Below are 27,251 nucleotides of genomic sequence, written 5' to 3' on the forward strand. Positions count from 1 at the left end.
GGCAGACGGAGCTCCATCGCAGTCTTTAACACTGGTAGCATGCCACGACAGCGTGGACGTGAACCGTATGTGCAGTTGACGGACTTTGAGCGAGGGCGTATAGTGGGCATGCGGGAGGCCGGGTGGACGTGCCGCCGAATTGCTCAACACGTGGGGAGTGAGGTCTCCACAGTACATCGATGTTGTCGCCAGTGGTCGGCGGAAGGTGCACGTGCCCGTCGACCTGGGACCGGACCGCAGCGACGCACGGATGCACGCCAAGACCGTAGGATCCTACGCAGTGCCATAGGGGACCGCACCGCCACTTCCCAGCAAATTAGGGACACTGTTGCTCCTGGGGTATCGGCGAGGACCATTGGCAACCGTCTCCATGAAGCTGGGCTACGGGCCCGCACACCGTTAGGCCGTCTTCCGCTCACGCCCCAACATCGTGCAGCCCGCCTCCAGTGGTGTCGCGACAGGTGTGAATGGAGGGACGAATGGAGACGTGTCGCCTTCAGCAATGAGAGTCGCTTCTGCCTTGGTGCCAATGATGGTCGTATGCGTGTTTGGCGCCGTGCAGGTGAGCGCCACGATCAGGACTGCATACGACCGAGGCACACAGGGCCAACAGCCGGCTTCATGGTGTGGGGAGCGATCTCCTACACTGGCCGTACACCACTGGTGATCGTCGAGGGGACACTGAACAGTGCACGGTACATCCAAACCGTCATCGAACCCATCGTTCTACCATTCCTAGACCGGCAAGGGAACTTGCTGTTCCAACAGGACAATGCACGACCGCATGTATCCCGTGCCACCCAACGTGCTCTAGAAGGTGTAAGTCAACTACCCTGGCCAGCAAGATCTCCGGATCTGTCCCCCATTGAGCATGTTTGGGACTGGATGAAGCGTCGTCTCACGCGGTCTGCACGTCCAGCACGAACGCTGGTCCAACTGAGGCGCCAGGTGGAAATGGCATGGCAAGCCGTTCCACAGGACTACATCCAGCATCTCTACGATCGTCTCCATGGGAGAATAGCAGCCTGCATTGCTGCGAAAGGTGGATATACACTGTACTAGTGCCGACATTGTGCATGCTCTGTTGCCTGTGTCTATGTGCCTGTGGTTCTGTCAGTGTGATCATGTGATGTATCTGACCCCAGGAATGTGTCAATAAAGTTTCCCCTTCCTGGGACAATGAATTCACGGTGTTCTTATTTCAATTTCCAGGAGTGTAGTTCCATGGATCATGAATACGATATTTCGTAATGATGTGGAACGAGTCGAATTTTCCAATACATGACATAATTAGGTTAATTTAACAACATACTTAAGTTAATATAACAACTTTATTTTTTGTGTTTTTTGTTTTTCTTTATTTTTTATTTTTATTTTTATTGCGTTAGTAACACTATCATTCAACTTAATTCCCGCTGTAAAGTTTCCCACTAGGGTAGCCAATTGCTCACATACAGCCAATGATAATATCTTTATAGAAAATTCCAATGAACAAAATTATATTACAAAACCAATAGTCAATGGCCTCTCAGACCGTGACATGCAGCTCCTTCTGTTAAATGTTAATACTGAATAGGATATAAAATCTGTTAAATCTGAGCTCAAGAGGGTAATCAATAAGCCAAAAATTGATTATTTTAGGACACTCCTCAGAGACGTTCACTGGTCTGATGTTTACAGTGCTCATGGCATGTATGAAAAGTATAACACTTTTGCTAATAAAGTGCTTACCTTATTCTAACACTGTTTTCCCCCAAAACTTACCAAGGTTAGAGCAAAGTCTACAAAGGAGCCATGGATTACTCAAGGAATAGGGGTATCTTGTAAAACAAAAAGAAAACTGTATCTGTCAATCCGAAACAGCTCCGATGTTGATGCTATAGCAAATTACAAGAAATACTGCAAAATATTAAAGACTGTAATGCAGACATCAAACCAAATATATTACAAGGAAAAGATAGTCGTATCACACAACAAAATAAATACAATATGGGATATAGTGAAGGAGGAGACCGGTAGAACCAGACATGAAGACGAACAACTAGCATTAAGAGTAAATGATATGTTGGTGACAGATGTGTACAGTGTTGCAGAACTTTTTAACAAACATTTTATAACTGTTACTGAAAAGATGGGGTTGTCAAGTTCGGTAGATGCTGCTATGGAATACCTCAGACCAGACATTTCATGCAACTTCCATAATATGAATTTGACCCTCACTACCCCAGCAGAAATAATGTCTATCATAAAATCTTTAAAATCAAAAACATCTAGTGGGTATGATGAAATATAAACAAAGTTAATTAAAGAATGTGATTCTGAGCTAAGTACCATATTAAGCTACCTGTGTAACCAGTCGTTTATCAGTGGAATGTTTCCTGAATGGTTGAAATATGCTGAAGTTAAGCCACTGTTTAAGAGGGGCGACAAAGAAATAGCGTCAAATTTCCGTCCAGTTTCACTGTTGTCAGCAGTCTCAAAAATTTTAGAAAAAGTAACGTACAATCGGCTTTGTGGCGCTGATAAACTCGTCGCCAGAAATATCGATACATAAACAAGCCATCTTTGCATTGTATTTCATCTCTGACTTCTTTGCTTCACGCCATATTAGAGTTCAGTTCCGTATGTGTTGTTCTGCCATGATGTGCAATAAAATATAGTTCTAAACATGTAGGTGTATTCTCTGGAGAAAACCACTCTGAATCCACCACAGTGGTGACCCCGAGTTTCTTCATTATTCGTTTTTGCTTTCCGACAGTGCCCGTGACGACCGCACCGGTTATTTTCGTGTGTTTTACCACAACAGTGTTCAAACAATGACTTCGGCTCCATGCCTAACGCCAGATTTTGTGACAAATATGCACCGTGTCGCTGGTGTTGTACACCCGCCAGGATTGCAACACGGTGTTTCTCCTTCTATGTCTCTCCTGGTGTTGCTCGATATTTTGGAACCTGTAACAACAAGTGAGGTTAGAAACATGCATGACTCTGGTTACCAAACGCCTTTGTTCCCGCCACCTCATGTGCCTACCTCCACCAACCGTGCCATCACTACTTACACTTCTCGATGTAGTGCGGTACCAATGTCGAACTCCATTAATGTTTCATTGGACAACTTTCCACTGCTGGAGCATCAATCCTCGATGCCCTACTCTGTGCAGCCCCACGTTAACTACAGCCACCTGGTTGGCCCTGCCAGGTTCACAGGCCTTTCACCTCAGCTTCCGACCACTCTTGCTGCTACTTCTGTCCCACATCAATATGTGTCTTCCAACTTAGGCACATCAGCCTGCAACGTGAACAAGTGGTCTAGTGGGCCTATTGACACCCTACGTTCAACTACTACCCCCCAGTGCTCTGTGCCATGGCTCTCACTTTATCCAAACGTGATTTCGAATGGAGTGACTATGAACAATGAATCTTTTTACCACTCACCCCATGTTCGGCACCACTATACACACGGTGCTTCGGTTCAGCCCACACCTCCACCACTTCCCTGCCACACAGGTGATTACTCCTCAGCTCTCTCGTCGAGCTATCAGCATGTTATCATGCGCCCACAGTTCATCAATTATTTCTCACCTGTTGCATTCTTGCCGGCTCCAGTCGAGCTTCCGCAACCGTTTTTGGCGCAGCCGGGTGCCTCTTCCGTGTCAGCCATCTGCGACGTGCCACCTTCCATGAAACACATCTCTCTTGTTGCATCTGCGCCAGCTCCTGTCGAGCTTCCACATTCGTTTTCGGCGCAAATCGGTGCCTCATCCACGTTGGCCTTCCGCGATGTGACATATCGTCCTCCACTCCAATGAGCCACCTTCACTCTACCGCAGGGCCAGTTCACAGCTCCATCGAGCTCCTCGACCGTGCCGCGAAGGCTTGAGAATGCTACTGCCACCCACTCTTTGGACCTCACATCTGCTTCCGCACTTCACCCCCAGGTTGCTTCCAGGCCGCCACCACTCGCGAAACTACCGAAACTGCCTGCGTTCTCCATCGAGAAGCCGGAATTCTGGTTCGCCTTAGTTGAGTTGATCTTTCAATATTATTCGCTTGATGGCCACTCACGGTATATTTGTCTCATGAACAATCTCCACGATCATGCTGACTTGACCGAGCGGGGTGGCGCAGTGGTTAGACACTGGACTCGCATTCGGGAGGACGACGGTTCAATCCCACGTCCGGCCATCCTGATTTAGGTTTTCCGTGATTTCCCTAAATCGCTCCAGGTAAATGCTGGGATGGTTCCTTTGAAAGGGCATGGCCGACTTCCTTGCCCATCCTTCCCTAATCCGACGAGACCGATGACCTAACTGTCTGGTCTCTTTCCCCAAACAACCCAGCCCAACCCCAACATGCTGACTTGATTCAAGATTTAGTCACCACACCTCCTCAGGTAGACGTATACGCTTCTGTCAAGAGGATGATACTGGAATGTGTTACATGGATGTCGACTGAGAAGGTCCAGCAGCTCATCTACGAGGAACAACTCGGCAACTCGACTCCATCACAGCTGTGGCGCCGTCTCCGACTCCTCGTTAACAACCAGGCCATGCCCAATAACATACTCTTGTCAATCTGGATCAAGAAACTTCCTCTTTCTGTCCAGACTGCCATCTCTGGCTGTGAAGATCAAGCAACTGACGTTCTTATCCGCGCCACTGACCGAGCTCATTCTGCACTACAATGCGATGTTCACACCTGGCAAACTGAACCTGCCTACCACCAATAGCTTCGCCCTCCCCCTGCACGCCGCAGACACCGTGTTAATTTGGACACCGGGAACCACTCGCCGACACTGCCAATGGCTTCGCCCCCTCCTGCAGTCAACTCTTCAGCAGGCATGGACCCTCGTCCTTCCCCATTGGCTACGGGCTCTCTGCAGGATGCAAATCCACGTTACCCCTACTGCTACTTCCACACATGTTTCGGTGATGCAGCAAGGAACTGCAGACCGCCTTACAGCTTCCCAAATGTCAGTCGCAGGTAGGTTCGGGTGCTGCCTCCTGCGCACAAGACAGGTGCCTCCCAGTGCTTCACTCAGTTTGTGAACGACCTAACATTTGTGGTCGCTTATATGTCAAAGACATGTCTTTGGGACAACTGTTCCTTGTTGACACGGGTGCTAATGTGTCCCTACTGCCCACGTCTCTAGCATCCGAGAACATTTGTTCCCACCACATGTCACTACAAGCAGTCAACTCCACTAAACTGCAGTGCATTGGTTTGACATCCCACTCTGTTACACTCTCTCTGAACTGCAAGCTCGAGTGGACTTTCCTAGTCTATGATATTGACGAACCTATCATAGGCATTGATTTCTTGCGCCACCACAAACTTTCCCCAGACATAGTGTGCAACACCGTGTTTCATCACCCGACAAACACTCACTTTCCCTGTGCTCCATCAAGCCCTCGCTCCCTGAATGCATCTGTTCGTGCTGAGCTAGTACACACATGCAGGTCTTTTTCGACTGCGCTGCAAGAAATTACACACAAAAGTGCATCAATTGTACAGACAATTCTACTTCTGTATGCTCCTCATCCGTCACCTCTGTCAACTGTGCTGTCACCCCAATGTCATACACAGACGTGTGTAAACTAGGCCCCCGTACTGCTGTCGCCACATGTACTGACAAACCAAAGTGCCACGCCCTCCTCGCGCCACAGTTGTTGACTCTGACTTGTGTACCACTGCGCATGCGCGCCGCGCCGCGCCTCACTTCAACCTGGCCTGCCCCTAGTGGACGATCTTGCGAACTGTGAAACCGCTGCTCCTGCACACCACCATGTGAACTTCATGAACTACACAGACAGTGCACTCGCGCCTAAACGCAATTCACATGTTTCGACCGAGACCGTGCTGCCACAAGCCGCACCCACGGCCGCAGTGCCTACTAACGATTCACGAACCCAACCGAACTTTCACGATTCCAGAGTTTGTGCTTCGGGCCGGCGGCCATCTTGTCGCACTGACTCCCAGGACACGTTGCCAGCTCGGCTTCCTTTGGAAAAGTCGACCTGCACTGAATGCAGTAATCCTGCTCCACCTGACTTGCACGACCCGACCAGTAAACAAACAGCCTCCCTTACATCAGGCAGCATTGCTGTGGTTACTAACGGAACAATGCACAGATTGCGCCTCACACCAGTTTCTCCCATGTCTAGTAAATCCTGGAGACTTTGCCCCAAGCGCCTTTGTGATCTCAAAAAGCAAATCACAGAGCTCTTAAACGCTGGTATCTTCGAACCCTCCGCCAGCTGCTGGTCCACTCCCATTCATATGACACCCAAAAAGATGCGACCTGGCGCATGTATGGGGATTACAGTCGCTTGAATGCAAGAACTATAATGGAAAACTACCCAGTACCAAACATTGCCGACTTGACCAGCGCGCTATCGGGTGCATCTGTTTTTCCTATCATTGACTGTAAAGTGGTTTACCACCAAATTCCAATGCCCCCAGAGGATATTGTAAAAACTGCAATCACCACGCCCATAGGCCTCTTTCAATTTCGTTTCAAGCCTTTTGGACTCAAAAACGCCACACAGACGTGGCAACGCTTTATTAATAAGGTTTTGTTCGGCCTCATATTCTGTTTTGCTTACCTCAACAACATATTTGTCTTCAGCTCCTCTGTCGAGGACAATATAAATCATGTACAGACCGTTCTAGACACCTTGAAAGCCGCAGGCATCGAAACCAACCCCGACAAACTACAACTGCAACAGCCTGCTGTCACCTTCCTTGGGTTCTGGGTATCGGCTGACGGTATCTCACCTCCACCGGAGAAAGTACAGTCCATCCTAGATCTAGCCAGACCTTCTTCATTCAAAGAACTTTGGCGTTTTCTTGGCACCGTGAAATACTATCGAAAACTCCTACCCCGAGCCACGGAAATCGAAGCCCCGTTAACTGACGCTTTGGCATGAAAAAAAACGTCCGGAACCTGGCCTGTGCAGTGGACACCAGAAATGACAGACTCTTTCTCGGAACTCATGAAACTCCTTGCCAAAGCCTGCAGAATCGCGCATCCCCACCCCGATGCACAACTTTTCATAACAACAGACGCCAGTGACTCTGCCATCAGCGCTGTTCTCAGCCAGACAGTCAACGGCCCGACCTCGCCCCTGCAGTTTTTCTCCCGAAAGCTCAACAACTCCCAACGCAAATATTCCTTGTTCGATCGCGAACTGCTGGCTGTGCACGAGGCGATCAAACATTTTCGAACAGACGTCGAGGGGCGCTCATTCTATGTTCTCACTGACCACAAACGCTTGGAAGCTGCTATAATGAACCCTCCGGCCAACCCTCTCCCATGTTATTTTGACTTCATTTCACCACTGATGTCAGGCACATAAAGGGTGCCGACAATATTGCCGCTAATTTTCTTTCCCGTGTCGATGATGTATCTTCCCTTTTGGATCTTTCTGCTCTCCCTGAACTCCAATCCTCTGACGAAGATACACAGAGATTAATCTACAACCCAGCTTCTTCTCTACACCCTGTCCTTACCACCTTTCCTGGTATTTCCGGGGTACTGAGTGGTTGTCAGACAGGCGAAGGGGATTCAGAACATTACTGTCCTACACAAATATGCAATATAATCAGTTACATAGGCAACAGTTCACTATCGCAGGGGATATTCCCAGATTGACTGAAGTATCCTATTTTTGGAAACAGAAACAATCAAACAGCCACATGTTTTCAGAAGTTGTAATTTTATTTACGTTACAAGTCACATGCAAAGTTTTACGAAAGTTTCATTTAAACTGTTTATATACATATGCAAGATGATACCGTCTTATGATATAAAAAAGTTACAATGTTGTTCTCTTCATTAAATAGTGATTTCTATGTGCCTATTCTTCCTCGCAAATTGGTTAATTACATCGTCAATAGGACCATCAATGTCAGGGTGAGTGTTCAACAGAGCTAAGCCAATAAGCTGATCCTTCTTCACTGTCGACCTCAGCCATATCTTTGTATGCCGCAATGTTCAAAAACTTTTTTCTACTGTAGCAGTAGATGCAGGAAGACAAGAAAATATTTTGTACAAAGTGTGCCAAGTAGGATAGTCAGTTCTAGGACAAACAGACAACGCTTGCATAACAGAATCACGATGTGTACAAGAAAACAGTAGAAAATTCGCGACTTTTCTCGAACATCAAGAAGAAATGCAGATGGTGAACGGGTATTCATTGGACAAATATATTATACTAGAACTGACATGTGATTACATTTGCCGGCCAATGTGGATGAACGGATCTAGGCGCTTCAGTCTGGAAGTCGCAGGTTCGAATCCTGCCTCGGGCATGGATGTGTGTGATATTCTTAGGTTAATTAGGTTTAAGTAGTTCTAAGTTCTAGGGGACTGATGACCTCAGAAGTTATGTCTCATAGTGCCATTTGAACCATTTTTTGATTATATTTTCATGCAATTTGGGTGCATAGATCCTGAGAAATCAGTACCCAGAACAACCATCTCTGGCCGTAATAACGGCCTTTATATGCCTGGGCATTGAGTCAAACAGAGCTTGGATGGTGTGTACAAGTACAGCTGCCCATGCAGCTTCAACACGATACCACAGTTCATCAAGAATAGTGACTGGCTTATTGTGACGAGCCAGTTGCTCAGCCACCATTGACCAGACGTTTTCAGTTGGTGAGAGATCTGGAGAATGTGCTGGGCAGGGCAGCAGTCGAACATTTTCTGTATCCAGAAAGGCCCGTACAGGACCTGGAAAATGCGATCGTGCATTATCCTGCTGAAATGTGGGGTTTCTCAGGGATCGAATGAAGGTTAGTGCCAAAGGTGCTAACACATCTGAAATGTTACGTCCACTGTTCAAAGTGCCGTCAATGCGAACAAGAGGTGACCGAGACATGTATAGACTTCACTAGTAATTATAACACCACTTATCATTCGTACACCCAATGAACTACATAAACAAACAGCAATTGGCATTCACCCTTTCGTGTTTATTCGGCTCAGTTCGTACTGCCCCGTCCCCTTCTGTCTGCGGGAAAGCTTTTTAATTTCTAGGTGTGATGGGAATTCACCTGGCAGAGACATCACGTATGCTATGCACACATTCAAAAATCACTTAATGACTCGTTCAGAAATCAATGTCTTCAAACATATTGGAAATCAAACTGGGATGCGTTTAAAAATCATATGTATAATCGATGGACCAACGTGCGCCGAGTGCTAGGCGCTTTGTGAAACAAGGTATTTTGCTTCAAGAATACAATTTGGCGCCCCCTGAAACTATCGCCGGGCAGATACCCCGGGTTGCCCCCCCACCAAATCCGGAACAGAAAAAAGCATGAAAAAAAAAGGTTTACGTTAATTGGCTGAACTGGTCCTAGCCGGGCAGATGCAGTTACTTCACTGATTTACATAGAATTTTACTAATACCTCGCTTGCTGATATTACAGAACTAAACTCTGAGCACTGGAACAAGCTGTCTGTCGTCAAACATCTCAAAGTTACTCCTAATATCTTGACGAACGCGACTGACTCTCTCATTAATATATTTTGCTTCTCTATTTTATCTCGTATGAACACTAGTAACTTTTACGATGGAGAACTCATCAGAAAATAACTTATGAAATATGCAGGGTCCGTGATTCTGATTTCAGAAAGTAAATTAACATGCGACCATTCGCTCATTTTTTCAACCAATATCGGATCCATTTCCTCTTTTTCGCTTTTTTCTATTGCTCTCAAGCTATAGATAATATTTTTGCAGCACACGCTTTCTTTTGGCTGTTCGACATCTTAACCTTCTAAAATCGCGCTGTCAACTGACAATTTTTGTCAATGTTATTGATAGTGTGGGGTCGTTTCAATAACATTGATGGTTTGACGAACTAGTATTGTCAATAAATATTGAACGTGTTCAGGCCCCTAAACCTCCTTAGAAATATCACTGAACTGCCCGTCGAGCTGCCTAAGATCTTTGTCGTATTTGTTTTGTGTTTACACTTCAGTGTTTTGGTGAGAGTAGTAAGTGGGGGAGGGATGCGTGACTTACGTCAGTTGCAAAACCCCACACATACTAATTTCAGTTTTCGGGTGAGTTTCAGAGCCTGTATATTTTGTGAAAGTCATTTAAAGGTCGACATTGGTTTGTCAAGTTTTCCCTTCAGTATGACAGCGCAGTGGGCGTTTTCCCTTCAGTTTGACAGCGCAGTTGGATGTTGAATGGCATAGTTTATAACAAATCCAGGGTGTGAAAAAGGACGAGAAACCAAATAAAATGAGGTTTCTGTAATCAAAAACTATGAGTCGACCAGTAGGTAATAGTGTAGAGCTATTAATGTATCTGAATTAGAAAATAGTTTTGAAATATTCATCTTTAAATAATAGCTACCGGGGGATTAGGATGCATAGGCCACCGGAAAAGAAAGGCGAGTTTGCTGCGTGATTACAGTTTCTTTGTTGAAGCTATGACATTCGTAAATGCACACCTTGTTTTGTTATTGCAAGTACTTACATTTACACAGGTTTTAAAAATTAATGCTACCCTGCCCGGTGCAAAACAGCTAAAAGATCACGGAAATGCTCTTCGAGGGTGAAGCCGTACCTTTAATGGTTAAGCCTCTCAGATCCTCCAGAGTACATGATTTGGGTTTCCCTACTATCTCCACCGAAATACTGCTGATTCTGTTACAACGAAGTCTATCCTTACGGCTGTTTTCATTACTAGCATCTGCTTGTAATGTATATAAACAAATTACTGCGTAGTTTAGTTTCATGACAAGCATATAGGCCTAGCTTCTAGTAAACTGCTGGATTGCATTTTTTGAATTTTAATTTGGAATATTGAAGAGCAGCATGAGTTGAAGTGTTACAATGGTTAACAGATGGTATGTGCGATTTTGGGATCCTGATTTCCAACATATTATTCAAGTTTGTGGTTTCCTCAGATTGGATCATACGAGTGATGTTCCCTTTGGGGTCAACACTGTTCATCAGAGATAGTGCTCTGCTCACAGTGATGTCAGTGTCGCCCAGATATAGAAATACAAACTGATTTACTATTTCTGTAGGATTTCAGCATTAACAGCTTCGTAATTGCTTTGAATGAAAGTGTACAATGACATACGTGCAGTGATATAGAGAACACTTATTTTTTGCTTCAGGTGGCGCGCAGTGTTTCTGAGTTTTGAGTCATGGACTGGAGAGTCCCATATAATCAGTGAGTATTGATTTCAGCTTGATTCACTATGATGTACTATATTAATCTGCAGTGAAAATTATATTTCTTATACAAACAAAGCCTATTATTTTTCTTTATTTACATACTGCAGTAGTGCTAAAAGTTGTCATTTGCATTGTGGTGTTAACAAAGAAGTAATTTGACTTGTGAATGTTAATTGAAGAAGTGACAACAATACAACCACACATGTAAATTGTATGTGGTTTCTGGTAATGACTGTATTGACATGCAGCAGGACTTTCACCCAAAAAGTTTGTTCCTAGTGTATCTTCTCTCCCCCCCCCCCCCCTTGCCCCCCTCTCTTCCCCCTTCCCCCTCTCCTCTTTCACCCCTCTACCTCTCCTCCACCTTCCCTTCTATTAGAAGAGTATCGAATGATACAGATATTTTTCTGGCAAATGTTGACCAAAGTTAAGCAACAGTTTCATTCAGAAATATTACCGCCTTACAACTGAGCCAATACATTGCCTGTATATATGATGGAAAATGGTGGATTGATAATGTGTCTGAAGTTTCAGAAGAAGAAAATGATGTTTTAGTCAGTTTCATGCACCCTAATGGATCTACATGTTCATTCTATTGGCCAGCTAGGGAGGATGCTTGTTGGATTCCAAATCAGCACATTATTTCTGTCATTCCAGCGCCATCAGTAACAAGAATGGGCTGACATTATAGCTTGTTAGAATCAACTGAAATTTCAGCAAATGAATTATAAGAATTGAAATACTTGGCTTGGGGACCATAAAGAGTATGACTGGTACATGTATTTTTTTAATGTAATATAAATGTAAGTTTATTTGGTACAACGAGATTTATGGGCCACTTTGATAGCACACTATGATGAATTTACCATACTTTGACCTTTTGTTTTACAGCTGAGATATTGTACCCAAAAATTTGAACAGGATTGCAAAGTTTCAGCATGACAGGTCTCTTAGATTCTAAGTAATGATAAATCAAAGTTGATCATTTATTCATTTAAGTCGCAATGTCAAGAAATGTAATCTAATGAAAATATAAGTTTATTTGTTCTTAAATGCAGAGTCTCCAAAATAAAAACAACTTACTCTGATCAAACAAGATGAGCTCTTTTCAATGTGCTGAGAAAAATCAAATTTGAGTGGTCACTTTTGAGATATGACCTGTTGAAAGTGAGCCAAAATTGACTGATTAAATTTTTTAGCCCACTATGAACTTTGATGACTCAGTTATTATTTGATCAGTCTGGGTGCCACTTGCAGAGCTTTATGACATGCTGAGGTTTTCCACTAATCTAAAAAACTCACATGTGTGCACAATCATACTCTGCTACCTGTGTAATCACTTCCATTATGCAGTGCATCACAGATCTGTTGAAGGGCCCATTCAAATCTCCAACCGATAGCAGAGTCAAGAAATATGCACCACAGAATGCTGAGTGTGTGCTTTAGACCTTCCACTCAGGTCCAAATGGAGGGCCACGAGTGATTCTGGGTACGATGTTGCAAATAGTGAGCTGTGTTTGCACTCCATGTGTGACGCTAAATGCATTCATTAATGCAGCCAGCTATATCAAGTAACTGAGAATCCACGTGGCAAGTGTCACTTGTGCTGACCTGAGCTCCTGTTTCCAGCCAACAATTCTCTGTGCATTCAGTAGTCAGTGGCAGAGGCTTCTTCCCATCTCAGGTAAGACCTCTCAGCTAACAAATCTAGTGCATAGTAGCATTCTTTCCCAACTTGCCTGCTGTCCCTGAGGGGCTGTGGTACCTGCCTAATGTTGGAACTCTTGATGGTGAACAAACCCACCCTCTGTGAATGTCTGGGCTTGCCGGAAAATTGGCTACAGGCCCAATAGATGAGGCATCCCTCACAGGTTCAGGTGTGTTACTGACACAGTGCGGCACCTCGTACCTCTCGGTAAGGTATAAGTGGATAGCCACACTGACTATTCCCATTTTTGCTTTCCAACCAGAGACACTTGATCCTAGAAATGTTTCCCAGTCACAGGGTAATAGCAGCGGTAGCAACAATCCTGATGTACATTAACTTGTAATATGAAGTGGCCAAAATTGGAAATAAAAGTGAGAAAAAAAGATCTAGGCTGCTGTGTTCCTAAAATTAATTAACAGTGTTGTTCTATTTGTACATTTTTTTTAATTTTTTGCTGTAATACTCAGTAATGCAATTAAGTAAAGTGATCACAGTTTAAAGTGTCACAGAAGAAGCATTTTACTGTTACGTGCACGTTGTATTCGGAACACACATATGAGCAAGAATAAAGAATGTGCAGAAATTTACTGCAAAGAGTATATATATCAGTAGAGGCATAGATTCTGATTTATAACATTCTCACCAGAATCAATGCCAAATACGAAAAAAATTTATAAAATCAGTTCATTTTCCTTAATGATTTGATGACATCTTGTTCTTGCAAATGACTCAGTTAACATATCGGTGAGCATCTGCTCCATCTCGAGCTTTGTCGGCTAAGGTCTAGATCGAGGAGCAATAAAAGTTTATAATCCTCAGTTACAGTTTCTTTTGAACACATTACTTTGAAACACGTTGTCTGCCTTCTGCTTTCTCGTTGACTGAGTAACACAAACAGCTGAGCCACATTCTTTTGTTCCCATTATACCTCATGGAAAGCACTGACAACAATCCTCCACGAAGTACGTAACTACACCGCGTACCCTGTTCCAGACTTTTACCACTTTTTGTTTGTATTTTCTCTAGTAGAATGGAAGTCTGATATCATTATGTTTTTGTTCTTCCACTGTAGTCAGCTGCACCTTTGTTACCACAATAAAGTTTGATGGGATCACTTTCAGGGCAGGGAGAGATCTCCCCGTACCCAGAATGTCTCGTGACAAGCTGAGGGCAGACCCATATATTCAGTTTCAGTAGTTGACGTAGGTACTCTAGGTTGTTTCTTGCTGCTCTGGAAGTAACCTTTTCTTGCAATTTAAACAGAAACCAGTGACTGACTTTCTGTCCTCTTTGCCTCCTGACAGTCTGCTTCAGTATATCCTGTGACTCGTGGTTCTCTTTCCTAGAAAATTGCAACTCCAAGCTATTAGTCCCTTTCAAATATCTCACGATTCTTTAAACAGCATGTCAGTCAGGCATGCTTGGATAATTGTTGCGGTGACTTACAACTCTGATTGCATCTGTGAGATCAGGTACGATTCCGAGAGATGTGTTCATCAGACCGTGTATGGCTTCTTTGCGTGGAATATTTCTCACAGCATTTCTATCTCGGTCTGTCTTGGAGCTCACATCATGTGTAAGTACTTCATTGTTGTTCGAGAGTGTCAGAAATGGATTGCAATGCCTTATGTTGTATTTATTTAATAATTGTTCTATTTATTGAGATTGATCCATCCGTAATAGCCCCCTTGTGCATTCTTTTGTTACTCTGATGACTGAGCAGTTTGATTCTTGGTTGTCACTGAAAATTAACATATCATTGGCATAAATTGTAACAATTAATACATTATGTAATTTCCATGATTCTTTTGATAAAAACATGGATCTTCTGTACTACCTGTAAAATTCAAGAGTGCTTCACGTAGCTTAATGTTCCAGTTGCTGTTACTGTGTTTTAATCTGTAAACTGCTTTTATAAACCTCATCATCCATTTGTCCTTAACAGTTCTCATGTTAAAATCAACATCTGGGACTCTGACATAAATCTTCTCATTCAGATTGGCTTGTAAGAATGCTGCAGTAATGCCTAAGTGTTCCAAACAAATAACTTAATGAAATATAGAGGATCACTAAGACATATGTCTCTTTATAGTTTAAAGTTTATGCACATCCTTTAACTATTAGCCATGGATGTGCCAAAACATTGTGTCTTTGAAGATTGTTTTTAGTGTTGAAAATCAGTTTGGTGTCTTATATTTATATCTGAGATTTAAACTGTCATTTCCCATGACTGATTTTCAGCATCTGACTGCAATTCTTCTTTAATTGCCTGAAGCCAATTGTGCAAAACTTCACTTTGTAAAGTGTCTTTTATTTGCGTCTGATGAATTTTAATCTTCTGAGGTTCTTTGTTTGGCTAAAACACATCTTGAGTTGTCATTATTCTCATCAGTTTTTGGCTCAGATGCAACTATTTCTTCTTCGTATGGCTTAATGCTGGGAATAATTTTCAGCTCCTGAGACTTTTTAGGCACCGTTGTATCATAATCTTTCTGAATAGTACACTCCTGGCCATTAAAATTGCTACACCATGAAGATGACGTGCTACAGATGTAAAATTTAACTTACAGGAAGAAGATGCTGTGATAATCAAATGATTAGCTTTTCAGAGCATTCACACAAGGTTGGCGCCGGTGGCTACACCTACAACGTGCTGACATGAGGAAAGTTTCCAACCGATTTCTCATACACAAACAGCAGTTGACCGGCATTGCCTAGTGAAACGTTGTTGTGATGCCTCGTGTAAAGAGGAGAAGTGTGTACTGTTGTGACTTGGCAAGACAGCCAAGTCACAATGAGAGGAAGCCGAAAGGCACGTGCTTAAGCTCACGCAGGCTGGCGCGAGGTCTGGAACAGTTAATGGAATTAATAGTAGCAAGTAAAGTACATAGTTGATATAATACTTAACTTTAATCCACAATTGTAGAACATCGCTCTTGATTGCACATGCTTCATAAAATAATATCAAATGCTATGGCGCATTGCTAGGTCGTAGCAAATGACGTAGCTGAAGGCTATGCTAGCTATCGTCTCGGCAAATGAGAGTGTAATTGTCAGCAATCCATCTCTGGCTAAGTCGGCTGTACAACTGGGGCGAGTGCTAGTAAGTCTCTGTAGACCTGCCGTGTGGTGGGGCTCGGTCTGCAATCACTGACAGTGGCGACAAACGGGTCCGACGTATACTAATGGACTGCGGCCGATTTAAAGGCTACCACCTAGCAAGTGTGGTGTCTTGTGGTGACACCACATGTACCATCATGTTTCGGACTTTGATAAAGGTCGGATTGTAGCCTATCGCGATTGCGGTTTATCGTATCGCGACATTGCTGCTCGCGTTGGTCGAGATCCAATGACTGTTACTAGAATATGGATTCGGTGGGTTCAGGAGGGTAATACGGAAAGTGCTGGATCCCAACAGCCTTGTATCACTAGCAGTCGAGATGACAGGCATCTTATCCGCATGGCTGTAATGGATCGTGCAGCCACATCTTGATCCCTGAGTCAACCGATGGGGAAGTTTGCAAGACAACAACCATCTGCACGAACAGTTCAACGACGATTGCAGCAGCACGGACTATCAGCTCAGAGACCACGGTTGCGGTTACCCTTGACGCTGTGTCACAGACAGGAGCGCCTGCGATGGTGTACTCAATGACGAACCTGGGTGCACGAATGGCAAAACATCATTTTTTCGGATGAATCCAGGTTCTGTTTACCACATCATGATGGTCGCATCCATGTTTGGTGACATCACGGTGAACGCACATTGGAAGCTTGTATTCGTCATCGCCATACTGTCGTATCACCTGGTGTGATGGTGTGGGGTGCCATTGGTTACACGTCTTGGTCACCTCTTGTTCGCATTGACGGCACTTTGAACAGTGGATGTTACATTTCAGATGTGCTACGACCTGTGGCTCTACCCTTCATTCGGTCCCTGTGAAACCCTACATTTCAGCAGGATAATGCATGACCGCATTTTGCAGGTCATGTACTGACCTTTCTGGATACAGAAAATGTTCGACTGCTGCCCTGCCCAGCACATTCTCCAGATCTCTCACCAATTGAAAACGTGTGGTCAATGGTGGCCGAGCAACTGGCTCGTCACTATATGCTAGTTGCTACTCTTGATGAACTGTGATATCGTGTTGAAGCTGCACGGGCAGCTGTACCTGTACACGCCATCCAAGCTCTGTTAGACTCAATGCCCAGGCGTATCAAGGCCGTTATTATGGCCAGAGGTGGTTGTTCTGGGTACTGATTTCTCAGGATCTATGCACCCAAACTGCGTGAAAATGTAATCACATGTCAGTGCTAGTATAATATATTTGTCGAATGAATACCCATTTATCATCCGCATTTCTTCTTGGTGTAGCAATTTTAATGGCCAGTGGTGTATTTTCTTCAAGTATCACATCTCTCACCACTATTAATTTTCATTGTTTGGGTTTAAATAGGCAATATGCCCTGCCCTGTTCACAATATCATACCCGCACTCATTCAGTATCCTCCTTGTCCCATTTATGCCTCTTCCTTTAGGATGATAAATGAATGCCTTGCTGGCAAATATTGTTAAATACTGAAGGTTTTTTTTTCCTTCCATTAAATGCGCCTTTGACTTTAATGGCTTTTTGGTAAGCCTTCATCAGATAATAAACATGAATATTCTCTTATACATATCTGATATTCCATTTTGTTCCAGAGTTTAGGGTTTCTAGTTCTTGGGGCACATATTCCTTCCCACTGACTGTGCATAAGACACAAGTTTTACAGTCAGTTCATTTTTCTACTAGCTTCTTGAAATTTCTAATACCTTCTGGTATTTGATTTTGTCACTTAGTATGTACAAAAATATCTCCCTTGAATAATGATTTATTAGAGTCCGGAAATATCTGGCACCTTCAGTTGCTCTTGTTTCCACAAGTCAGAATTTATTAATTCAACGATACCTTTTCGTCTTGACTCGGAGGGTTGGAAAGGTAATCTTGTCTGTTTGACTTCCAAGCACGCTACATGTGGAAAATCAATAGTTCCTTTATAATTAATACCATTGGCCAGTCCATTCTCTCAAGGCTTAAATGTCCTAATCTCCTATTCCACTTGTTCGCGTCCTTTAATAATGATACAGATTTGTGTTTAACTGAACAGTTATATGATTGATCCAATTTGTATATGCTATTATCAAGCATTGCTGTTCCAGGTAAATTCATTTGTGTCTTGTAAATGGGACAACCTCATTTATCAAAGTGATGGAAAGTACCTTTTCAACTATGTTACTTACAGGAAGTAAATTTGTACGCAAATGTGGCACTTAAAGAACATTTGTTACTTCCGGCTTTTGTCTTTTCCTTCAGTGAGTAAATTCTCATTATTCACCACTATCACTTGTGAAATGAGCATTAATCTACATGAATTCATTTCACATGGGAGTTTAGACGTGTGCCGAAGCATTTGAGTGAATATACTAGTCATGTATGGCTTTACATACTATAGTGAAGAATGTCTTGTAATTTGAAGTCCCTTTTGATTACATAAGGAGTTCATAGCAACTGTACAAGCTCATTTTGTAAGCAAAGAAACTGGCTGAATGATCAATCTTTTACTTCATACACTACCAGTTTTGGAACACTTAAAGTTTAATCATCTAGTGTAACAAATAAAATCACTTAACCATCTGAGGTCATACTCACCACAACATTGTCATTGAATAAAAGTTTTGTGTCCAAAGAATACATAAATTCCCTAAAAATTGTTTCTCCATGCCACCGGACTGGGAACACTAAATGGGAAACCTTAGTTGCTTAACAAAGCGCAGTGCTTTTCCCAGGCCTTTGAAACTGTTAATATCTCATCAACAAATATAGTTAGTTTTTGCACGAAATCATCTCCTAATGTTTTGTCTACATCTCATATGAACACAAGTACAGGGGTATACAATTCAAAAGAAAGTACTTTTAAGTGGTAAGACTTAACTTCAATTAGAAATGCAGTACATGGCGTCAAGTCATCGTGTAATGGCACGTGCCAGAATCCTGTCTTTAAGTCTGTTGAATGGAAGAATTGGTCTTGTTCAAATCTGGACAACAGTTCTTCAGTACCGACCAGACTCTCTCTCTTGATTTCTTTCTTTCTTTTTTTTTTTTTTTATCTATTTGTAGTCCGAGCATCGAGTATAAGGTGTATGTCCCAGGCTGATTTTCTTACAACTAACTGTGGATTACTGTACACACACATGCGCTGCGCTCCATAATCCCATTTGTAACCATATTTTGGACATCCCCATGCAGTGCTGACCCTAAATTCATAGGTACTGGATAAAGCTTAGAAAAGAACTGTGTGGCGTCCTTCACTTTAAATTTGTGTATGTACTCTACAATAATTTCTGGTTTATCAGAAAATACTTCTTTGTATCTATCTAAAATATCATGTAACTCATGTTCTTTTTGGAGTTTAAGGGATTTGACTGCCAAGACTTCAACAGTAATTGCTTCAGAAGTTATTCAGCATCTCCAATGTGTCTCCAGTACCTTAGCTGTAGCTAGAAGATGAACGAGATCAATTTGCAAATTCTGCTTAACAGTTACTGAGTAATTTTAAATGGTTCTTTGTATGTACAGCCTTCATTCTCCGGTATACTTCCTTGGTTTTAATATTTAGCAATACCTTATGAGCTAATAACCATTGTAAACCAAATAGTATTGTCAACCTTATATTATGTACTATCAATAAAGTCTGTATTAATGTAAAATTATTTATTATTTTAGGCAACCTAGTTTCTTCTGTTTGTTCCTGGCTATTCCATCTACATAGACGCCAGTCACTGATAAAGTCTGTATTAATGTAAAATTATTTATTATTTTAGGCAACCTAGTTTCTTCCGTTTGTTCCTGGTTATTCCATCTACATAGATACCGGTCACTGGCAATACTGGACAAACATTTTTACATCACATTGTTGTCAGTAGTGTCTGGTATATTATTGAAATTTCACTACCTGAGTGTAGGTGAATATCTGCTTGTGTACTCAATATCATCCTGACTACTACCGGTTTAATGTGTTCTTCAACTTAAGTTTTGTTTTCGTGTGTCAACTACTCCTGTGTCGGAACTGTATGTTCCACATAATGGACTGTGACTGTCTTGTAACATCCTAGAGCCTGGCCCCTGCACCAGAGTGTTCTCTGTTTCCCAACAGTGGAATTGGAATTGACATGGTTATTGGGATTATTTACACTATTAAACGAAAGTACTTGAGAGTACTTAATTGGTTGTTTACTCCCAGGCTTAGACTATTTAACCAACCATTATTCTCTTTATGTACTTTACAAAATTTACTTCCAATTCTTCTGTAGAATGTGGATGGATAATTATTTCCTTTATTCTTTTCTGTTTTCTCCATATGTATAATGTATCTATCTTTTATTAGCATGTAGAGGTCTTCATTGATCTAGTTTTAATTTTGTTAGTTATTTAAACAAATTAGTCTTGTTTCCTAGTTGCAGCACCTCAGTTAACTTGACTGACAGTCCAGTATTTTCCCTAAATTGCTTTTTCTTCCATTTTTGTGAGTTCTTCATATAATCTCTTAAATCTGCCTTCATTTTAACTAAATCAACTACAGAATTAGGTGTACTTACAGTTGAGTCAGTTCTCTCTTACATGTTCTGCTCAATTAGTTGATTTATTCATTCCTCCAAACTAGCTATAGTAGAGTTGGGACTAATCATTACATTTGAATCCTTAATCTGCTGTAGTATGTCCGGACCATACCTGTCTCCCCCCCCCCAATCCCACAATCCCAAGAGGGCTCTTATCATTTTTGTAAATACGTGCTTGGCCAACACAGGACTCTAGGTCTTGCAGCGCTACTTCTCTTCCTGTGCTGCAAGTCCGTTCTCCTACTGTTCAGTACTACACCCAAATCCCAGCACGGTAGACATCTGTTGTGTGGGGGTGATCGAGTAGCTGCAGAGTGGTAGCCCCCTGGCCACACAAGGATCACACTATTTGCACCTGAGCTGTAAACTCCGTGCATACACCGAGTAGTATGTGCGCATCTTGGCCGGTGCACGCGAACTCGGCGCAAGGTAGCTTTTGCTGTGGTCGGGTGGCGGCCGTGGGTAGAGCCCCCATCTGGAGTAAGTGACTCGCAAATGAAGCGGATCAAACTTTCTTTTGTAGATGGTGGCGTGGCCCCAGCAGTCTCTTTTTGAAGGAAAGGGTTACTACGATGTGGAGAGATGTGACCTCACAATGCCCCAGGCCCTAGTATGAACAGGGTTGATACTGGGCCCTTCATCTTGGCCACTGAAGACAACTCATACATGAAAAGGTCAGGGTGATGATGTATCAATGCATTGTGAAACTGTATGGTCCCCTTCCACGTGGTGCTTCAGATGCATGAGATTTGGGCACATGTCGTATCGGAATGCTTGTCCTGTCTAGAGGAATTGTGGATGTCCATCGTACACGAACACTCCTCGTGACCCTCCTTCCGTCTTAGCTGCGGGCTGAACCATCCCCCCCCCCCCCCCCCCCCCAATTCCCTGCACAGCACCATTTTCCAAAGGAGAAAGAAAACCCAAGTATACGAGACTCTCGACCAACTCCTGTGTTGTCGCGAGGCCGAGAAGAAATACGATCATTCACAGCCTGTTGCTATGATGATGACATTTATTATGGCTGCAACAAAATCATCCTCTCTTGTGATGTTACCCTCGCCCTTTGTGCCTTTTATGTCAGGCCCTTGGGGCTGTTTGACTACAGCTGCTCCCATGGTGGTTGGGACCCCTTCCTACTGTTTTCCCCCACACCCCTTTGGGGGCATTGGCTCCCCACCCACCAGGGACCTTGATCCTCAATCTCCAGCATCATCCTCCAGTAGAATTGCAGTGGTTTTTTCCCCCACCTGGCTGAGTTACGACAACTCTTAAGCATTACACCTGCTTTTTGTGTTCTTTTTCAGGAAACCTGGTCTGTGCAATGCGGGCCCACTCCCTTCGTGGCTGTTGAGAGTATTACGAAAATGTAATGACTGTAACAGGATGTCAGGTGGACTCTGCATCTATGTCCTTACTTCTGTACATAGTGAATATCTACCCCTTCAATCACCTTTAGAAGTGGCGGCTGTCAGGATAAAGACAATGCAGGAAATTAACATCTGAAATATCTACCTTCCTCCAGATGCTGACTGGCTGCTGAGCTTCTGAATTACCATCTTGTTTTCCCACCCATGGCAGTTCTCCCCCATCAGCGGCCCATGTCAGGGCTCACGATTGCGGTTCCCATGCAATCCCTTGTCTCCGAATTGGAGTCCTTCTCTTTACCATCCCTACTTGAGGTCCATTCCTGTACACCTCCATGGTGTACACCTTGGCCGAAACTTCGTCTGGACCTTTTGCACGGCCCTAAGTACTCCATTAACCCTGCCGCTCTCTGCTGGCTCTTCCTCTTGATTGTTGATGTGTTCTGGGGCTCTGAAGTCGTTTACACCGATGGCTCAATGGCTTATGGTAATGTTGGCTTCACCTATGTCCACAGAGGCCATATTGAACAGCATTCCTTCCCCACTGGCTGCAGTGTTTTCACTGCAGAGCTTGTGGCCATATCTCATGCACTTCAGTACATCTGTTCCTGTTCTGGTGAGTTGTTCGTTGTTCTGACTCCCTGAGCAGCTTACAAGCTATCAACCAGTGCTACCCTCGCTGTCCTGTGGTAGCAAACATCCAGGAGTCTATCTCTGCCCTGGAACGGTCCAGTCGTTCAGCGGTGTTTGTGTGGACTCCAGGACACATTAGAATCCCAGGCAACAAACTTGCTGACAGGCTGGCCAAACAGGCTACATGGAAACTTTTCATGGAGATGGGCACCTCTGAAACTGACCTTTGTTCTGTCTTACGCCGCAAGGTTTTTTGGCTTTGGGATACAGTGGCATAACAGTATGCACAACAAACTGTGTGTCATTAAGGAGACTGCGAATGTGTGGAAGTCTTCCCTGTGGGGTTCTCACAGGAATTAGTTGTCCTTTGTTGGCTCCACATTGGCCATATGTGGCTCACACGTGGTTACCTCCTTTGTCGTGAGGGGCCACCTCAGTGTCGCTGTGGCTCCCAAATGATAATCTTCCACCTCTTGCTGGATTGCCCACTTTTAGCTGCTCTGCAGCGGACTTTTAACTTTCCCAGCACCCTACCTTCGGTGTTGGGGGACAGTGCCTCAACAGCAGCTTTAGGTGTATGTTTTATTCGTGAGGGTGGTTTTTATCATCTGATCTGAGTTTTAGTGCATGTCCTTTGTTCGTCTGTGTCCTCCACCCTAGGGCTTTTAGGGTGGAGGTTTTAATGTGTTGCAGAGTGGCTGGATTCCCCTTTTTTATTCTCATGGTCAGCCAGCCATGGTTGTCTGCTTTCTTGTTTTTAATCTCTTCTCACTGTTTCTTGCATCTCTCTGTGATTTTCTTGTCCTGTTTTGCCCATTGTAGTGTGTGTTGTCCTTCTGTCATTCTTCTACGTCTTTCTATTTCCTGTTATTGTGCCGTATGTCTTCTTTGTTTTCTTCTTTCTCTTGGGTAATTGTTCTGCTGGGAACAAGGGACCGATGACCTTGCAGTTTGGTCCCTTTCCCTTCAATTTTAAACCAACCAACCAGATCAGGAGTTACAATTGCAGTCCATGTCAGGTCTTTTTACACTGAACTTGAGTCTTTCCCTCTCCCCCTTTTCCTCTGAATCCACTCATGTCCACGTCCATGGTCCGTGCCTTGGCCACAGCTTCATGTGGACCTAATGCAAGGCCCAAAAGACTCAGGTCCTCCTGAGGCCCTCCGCCACCAGTTTTTCTCTATTCTTGGCAAGGTCCAGGGCTCATAAGTAGTCTACACTGATGGCTTGATGGTTCATTGTCACACTGGCTTCACTTATGCTCACACTGGACATACTGAACAGCAGTCCTAGCTGGATAGCTGCAGTGTTTCCACTGCAGAGTCAGTGGCCATATCTCGTGCTCTTGAGCGTATTTGCTCCTGTGCAGGTGAGTCCTTCCTCACCTGTAGTGAATCCTTAAGCAACCTGCAAGCTCTCCACCAGTGCTTCCCTCAACATCTTTTGGTAATTACTATCCATGGGTCTGTTTATCCCCTTGAAAACCATGGACATTCAGTGGCTTTCATGTGGATCCCAGGCTACCGGTAAACCATCTCTGGAGATCGGGACATTGGAGACCGATCTCCGATCGGTCTTACGCTGTAAAGTTTTCGGGATCTGGAATACTGAGTGGTACACACTAAGTACACCAAATAAATTACATTTTATCAAGGAGACAACCAATGTGTGGAGTTCATCCATGTGAGCCACTCACAGTGACTCTGTTGTCCTTTTCCGGCTCTGCATCGTCCATACTTGGCTGAATCACGGTCACCTCCTCCATCGTGATGACCTACCCCAGTGTTGCTGCGGCTCTTGATTGACAGTAGTCCATATTTTTTTGGCCTGTCCTAATCTAGCCACCTTGAGGCTGTCTTTTAACCTTCCTGACTCCTTACCTATGTTATCAGGTGATAATATGTCAATGGCTGATCTACTTTTACCTTTTATTCAAGAGGGGTGTTTTTATCACTCAATCTACGGGTGGGTGTGTAGCCTTCTCTCCCAGACCTTCACCCTACTTCAGTTTTAACTCTTCCTCCCTCTCCGTGGTGCTGTCTGTCTGACTTTGTGTTCATATTTTTACCATCTATGTTTCTCTTGGCTTGTGCTTTTAGGTCAGAGATTTTAGTGTGTTGCAGAGTGGCTGGCTCACTTTTAACTTGCTTCTTTCATTTTCTTCTTCTGTGTGGTTATACAGTTCTTTTTATGCATTTTGTTCATTTCCACGATTTGAAGTGATAGGATTCATTTGGGGTATGGTTTCATCCAAGACCTGTGTGACCTTGGGAAAAGGGACTGATAACCCTGCAGTTTAGTCCCTTTACTCCCCAAAACCAACCAACCAACCAAGCTACCAACCTTTACCTCCTGGATTCCTACTTGTCGCTGTTGACGCCACCTCCTTATACACCAACATCCCTCATGTCCATGGTCTTATTGCTGTTAAACACTACCTTTTCCAATGTCCTTCAGACTCCAAATCCACTACCTCATTCTTCATACTCCTTACTAACTTGATCTTAATCCACAACTACTTCTTATTTGAATGGAAGGTACAGGGTGACAATTGTTGAACTAGATGAAAAAATTGTAAATTAGTTACAAATTACGGCATGCACATACTTGATTCAATATTAAACGTCACTACAGTTATTTAGATTTAGGTTATGACACGCTCGGTATGCCTGCAATCATTAGCGACGATGTGGTACTGACAAACAGTGAAATTCTGCATGACCCTCTGATGTGTCGGAACATTGATGCTGTCGATGACCTGAATGGCTGTTTTCGGCTCAGCAATGTTTTTAGAGTTATTGCTGCACATCTTGTCTTTAATATAGCTCCACAAAAAGGAGTTGCATGTGTTCTGATCTGGAGAATATGATGGCCAATTGAGGCCCATGCCAGTGGCCACTGGGTACCCCAGAGCCAGAATGCAGTCCCCAAAGTGCTCTTCCAGGATGTCAAACACTCTCCTGCTTCGATGGGGTCAAGTCTCCCTTGCCTGAACCACATCTTGTCAAAATCAGGGTCACGTTGGATAACAGGGATGAAATCATTTTCCAAAACCTTCACGTGCCATTCATTAGTCACCGTGCCATCAAAGAATGTCACACCGATTCTTCCGTGACTGGACACTGCACACCACACAATCACCCATTGAGGGTGAAGAGACTTCTCAATCACGAAATGCGGATTCTCAGTCCCCCAAAATCTGCCAATTTTCTTATTGATTGACTCGTCCAAGTGAAAGTTGGCTTCATCGCCAAACCAAACCAAGCATGCGCATACTAATTCGTATTATGCCCCATGGCCAATCATGCAGTTTGAACATTATAACGCAAACTAATTGGAAGTTATGATGATTTTATTTAATATAGTTCAATAATTGTGACCCTGTATATAAACAAATCTGTGGCACAGCCATGGGCATTCACACGTCACCTTCCTATACCACCAGAAAATCCCTCCCATACAGCCTGGCCACTCTGGGACAGCATATCTGCAGTGACAAAAACTCCCTTCTTCAGTATGCAGAAATTCTCACCGTGGCCTTCACAGACAGGCACTATCCCCCAGACCTAGTCTGCAAACCTATCTCCTGTACCGTTTCCCCTCACACCCCCAATCCTCCCACCAACCCCAAGAGCCAAGGAGACCATCTAGAGGAGACCTTCCTAGCCTCCTGAATCACCAATCCTCTAGTCTAGTTCAGGTTCATTGATGATACATTCACGATTTGGACTCAGGGCCAAGACAACCCTACCTTTATTGCTTCACAGCCTCAACGCCTTCTCTCCCATCTGCTTCATGTAGTCCTCCTCAACTGAGTGTGCCACCTTCCTAGCTGTTGACTTCCTCCTCTCTGGTGGCTCCATCCGCACCTCTGTCCACATTAAAACCACCAACCACCAACAGAACCTGCATTTTGACAGCTGTCTTCCCTTTCACACCAGGAAATCCCTCCCATACACCCTGGCCACTCTGGGACAGCTTATCTGCAGTGATAAAAACTCCCTTCTTCAGTACGCAGAAGTTCTCACCGTGGTCTTCACAGACAGGCACTATCCCCCAGACTTAGTCTGCAAACCTATCTCCTGTACCATTTCCCCTCACACCCCCAATCCTCCCACCAACCCCAAGAGCCAGTCACAAAAGTGTGTCCCCTTCATCACCCAATACCACACTGGACGGGAACAACTGGACTACATTACCTTTGATTATCCATCATTATGGTCTGAAATGAGGTACATCCTACCCAAGAAACTTCTCACCTCTTCTAAAGTGGTGTTCCATGACCCACCAATCCTCCACAACATCCTATTCCATCTCTGTGCCACTCCCAATCCCAAATCCTTGCCACAAAGATCATATCCCTATGGAAGAACTAGGAAAACCTGCCCAATCCACCTATCCAGCATTTTGTATTTCAGTCCTGTCACAGGTTTATCCTACTCCATCGGGTGCCGGGGCACCTGTGAAAGCAGCCACGTCATTTACCACCTTGCTGCAATCATTGCACAGCTTTTTGTATTTGTATGACTACCAACCAGCTGTCCGCCAAGATGAATGGCTACCGCCAAACTGTGGCCAAGAGCAAAGTAGACCACTGTGTGGCACAACATGCAGCTGAAGATAACACACTTTGTTTCAATAGCTGCTTCACTACCTGAGCCGTCTGGATTCTTCCCT

At 43.9% G+C, this 27,251-nt stretch overlaps 1 protein-coding gene across 4 annotated transcripts in view; it reads left to right on the forward strand.

Annotated features, from left to right (window-relative positions):
• Positions 1–27,251, forward strand: part of LOC126424774 (nuclear RNA export factor 1-like) — a 223,084-nt gene that overhangs the window by 6,647 nt on the left and 189,186 nt on the right. For 2 of the 4 annotated variants that reach the window (XM_050087533.1, XM_050087535.1), the window contains exon 2: positions 11,149–11,204. In XM_050087533.1, the coding sequence (XP_049943490.1) occupies positions 11,179–11,204 (26 nt within the window). In that variant the 5' untranslated portion in view covers positions 11,149–11,178. Of the gene's footprint in view, positions 1–9,881; positions 10,079–11,148; positions 11,205–27,251 lie in introns of those variants that run through there. The other 2 variants (XM_050087532.1, XM_050087534.1) reach the window with 2 other exon arrangements.

The sequence above is a fragment of the Schistocerca serialis genome, chromosome 10 (assembly GCF_023864345.2).
Source record: "Schistocerca serialis cubense isolate TAMUIC-IGC-003099 chromosome 10, iqSchSeri2.2, whole genome shotgun sequence".
NCBI classification, from domain to species: Eukaryota; Metazoa; Arthropoda; class Insecta; order Orthoptera; family Acrididae; genus Schistocerca; species Schistocerca serialis.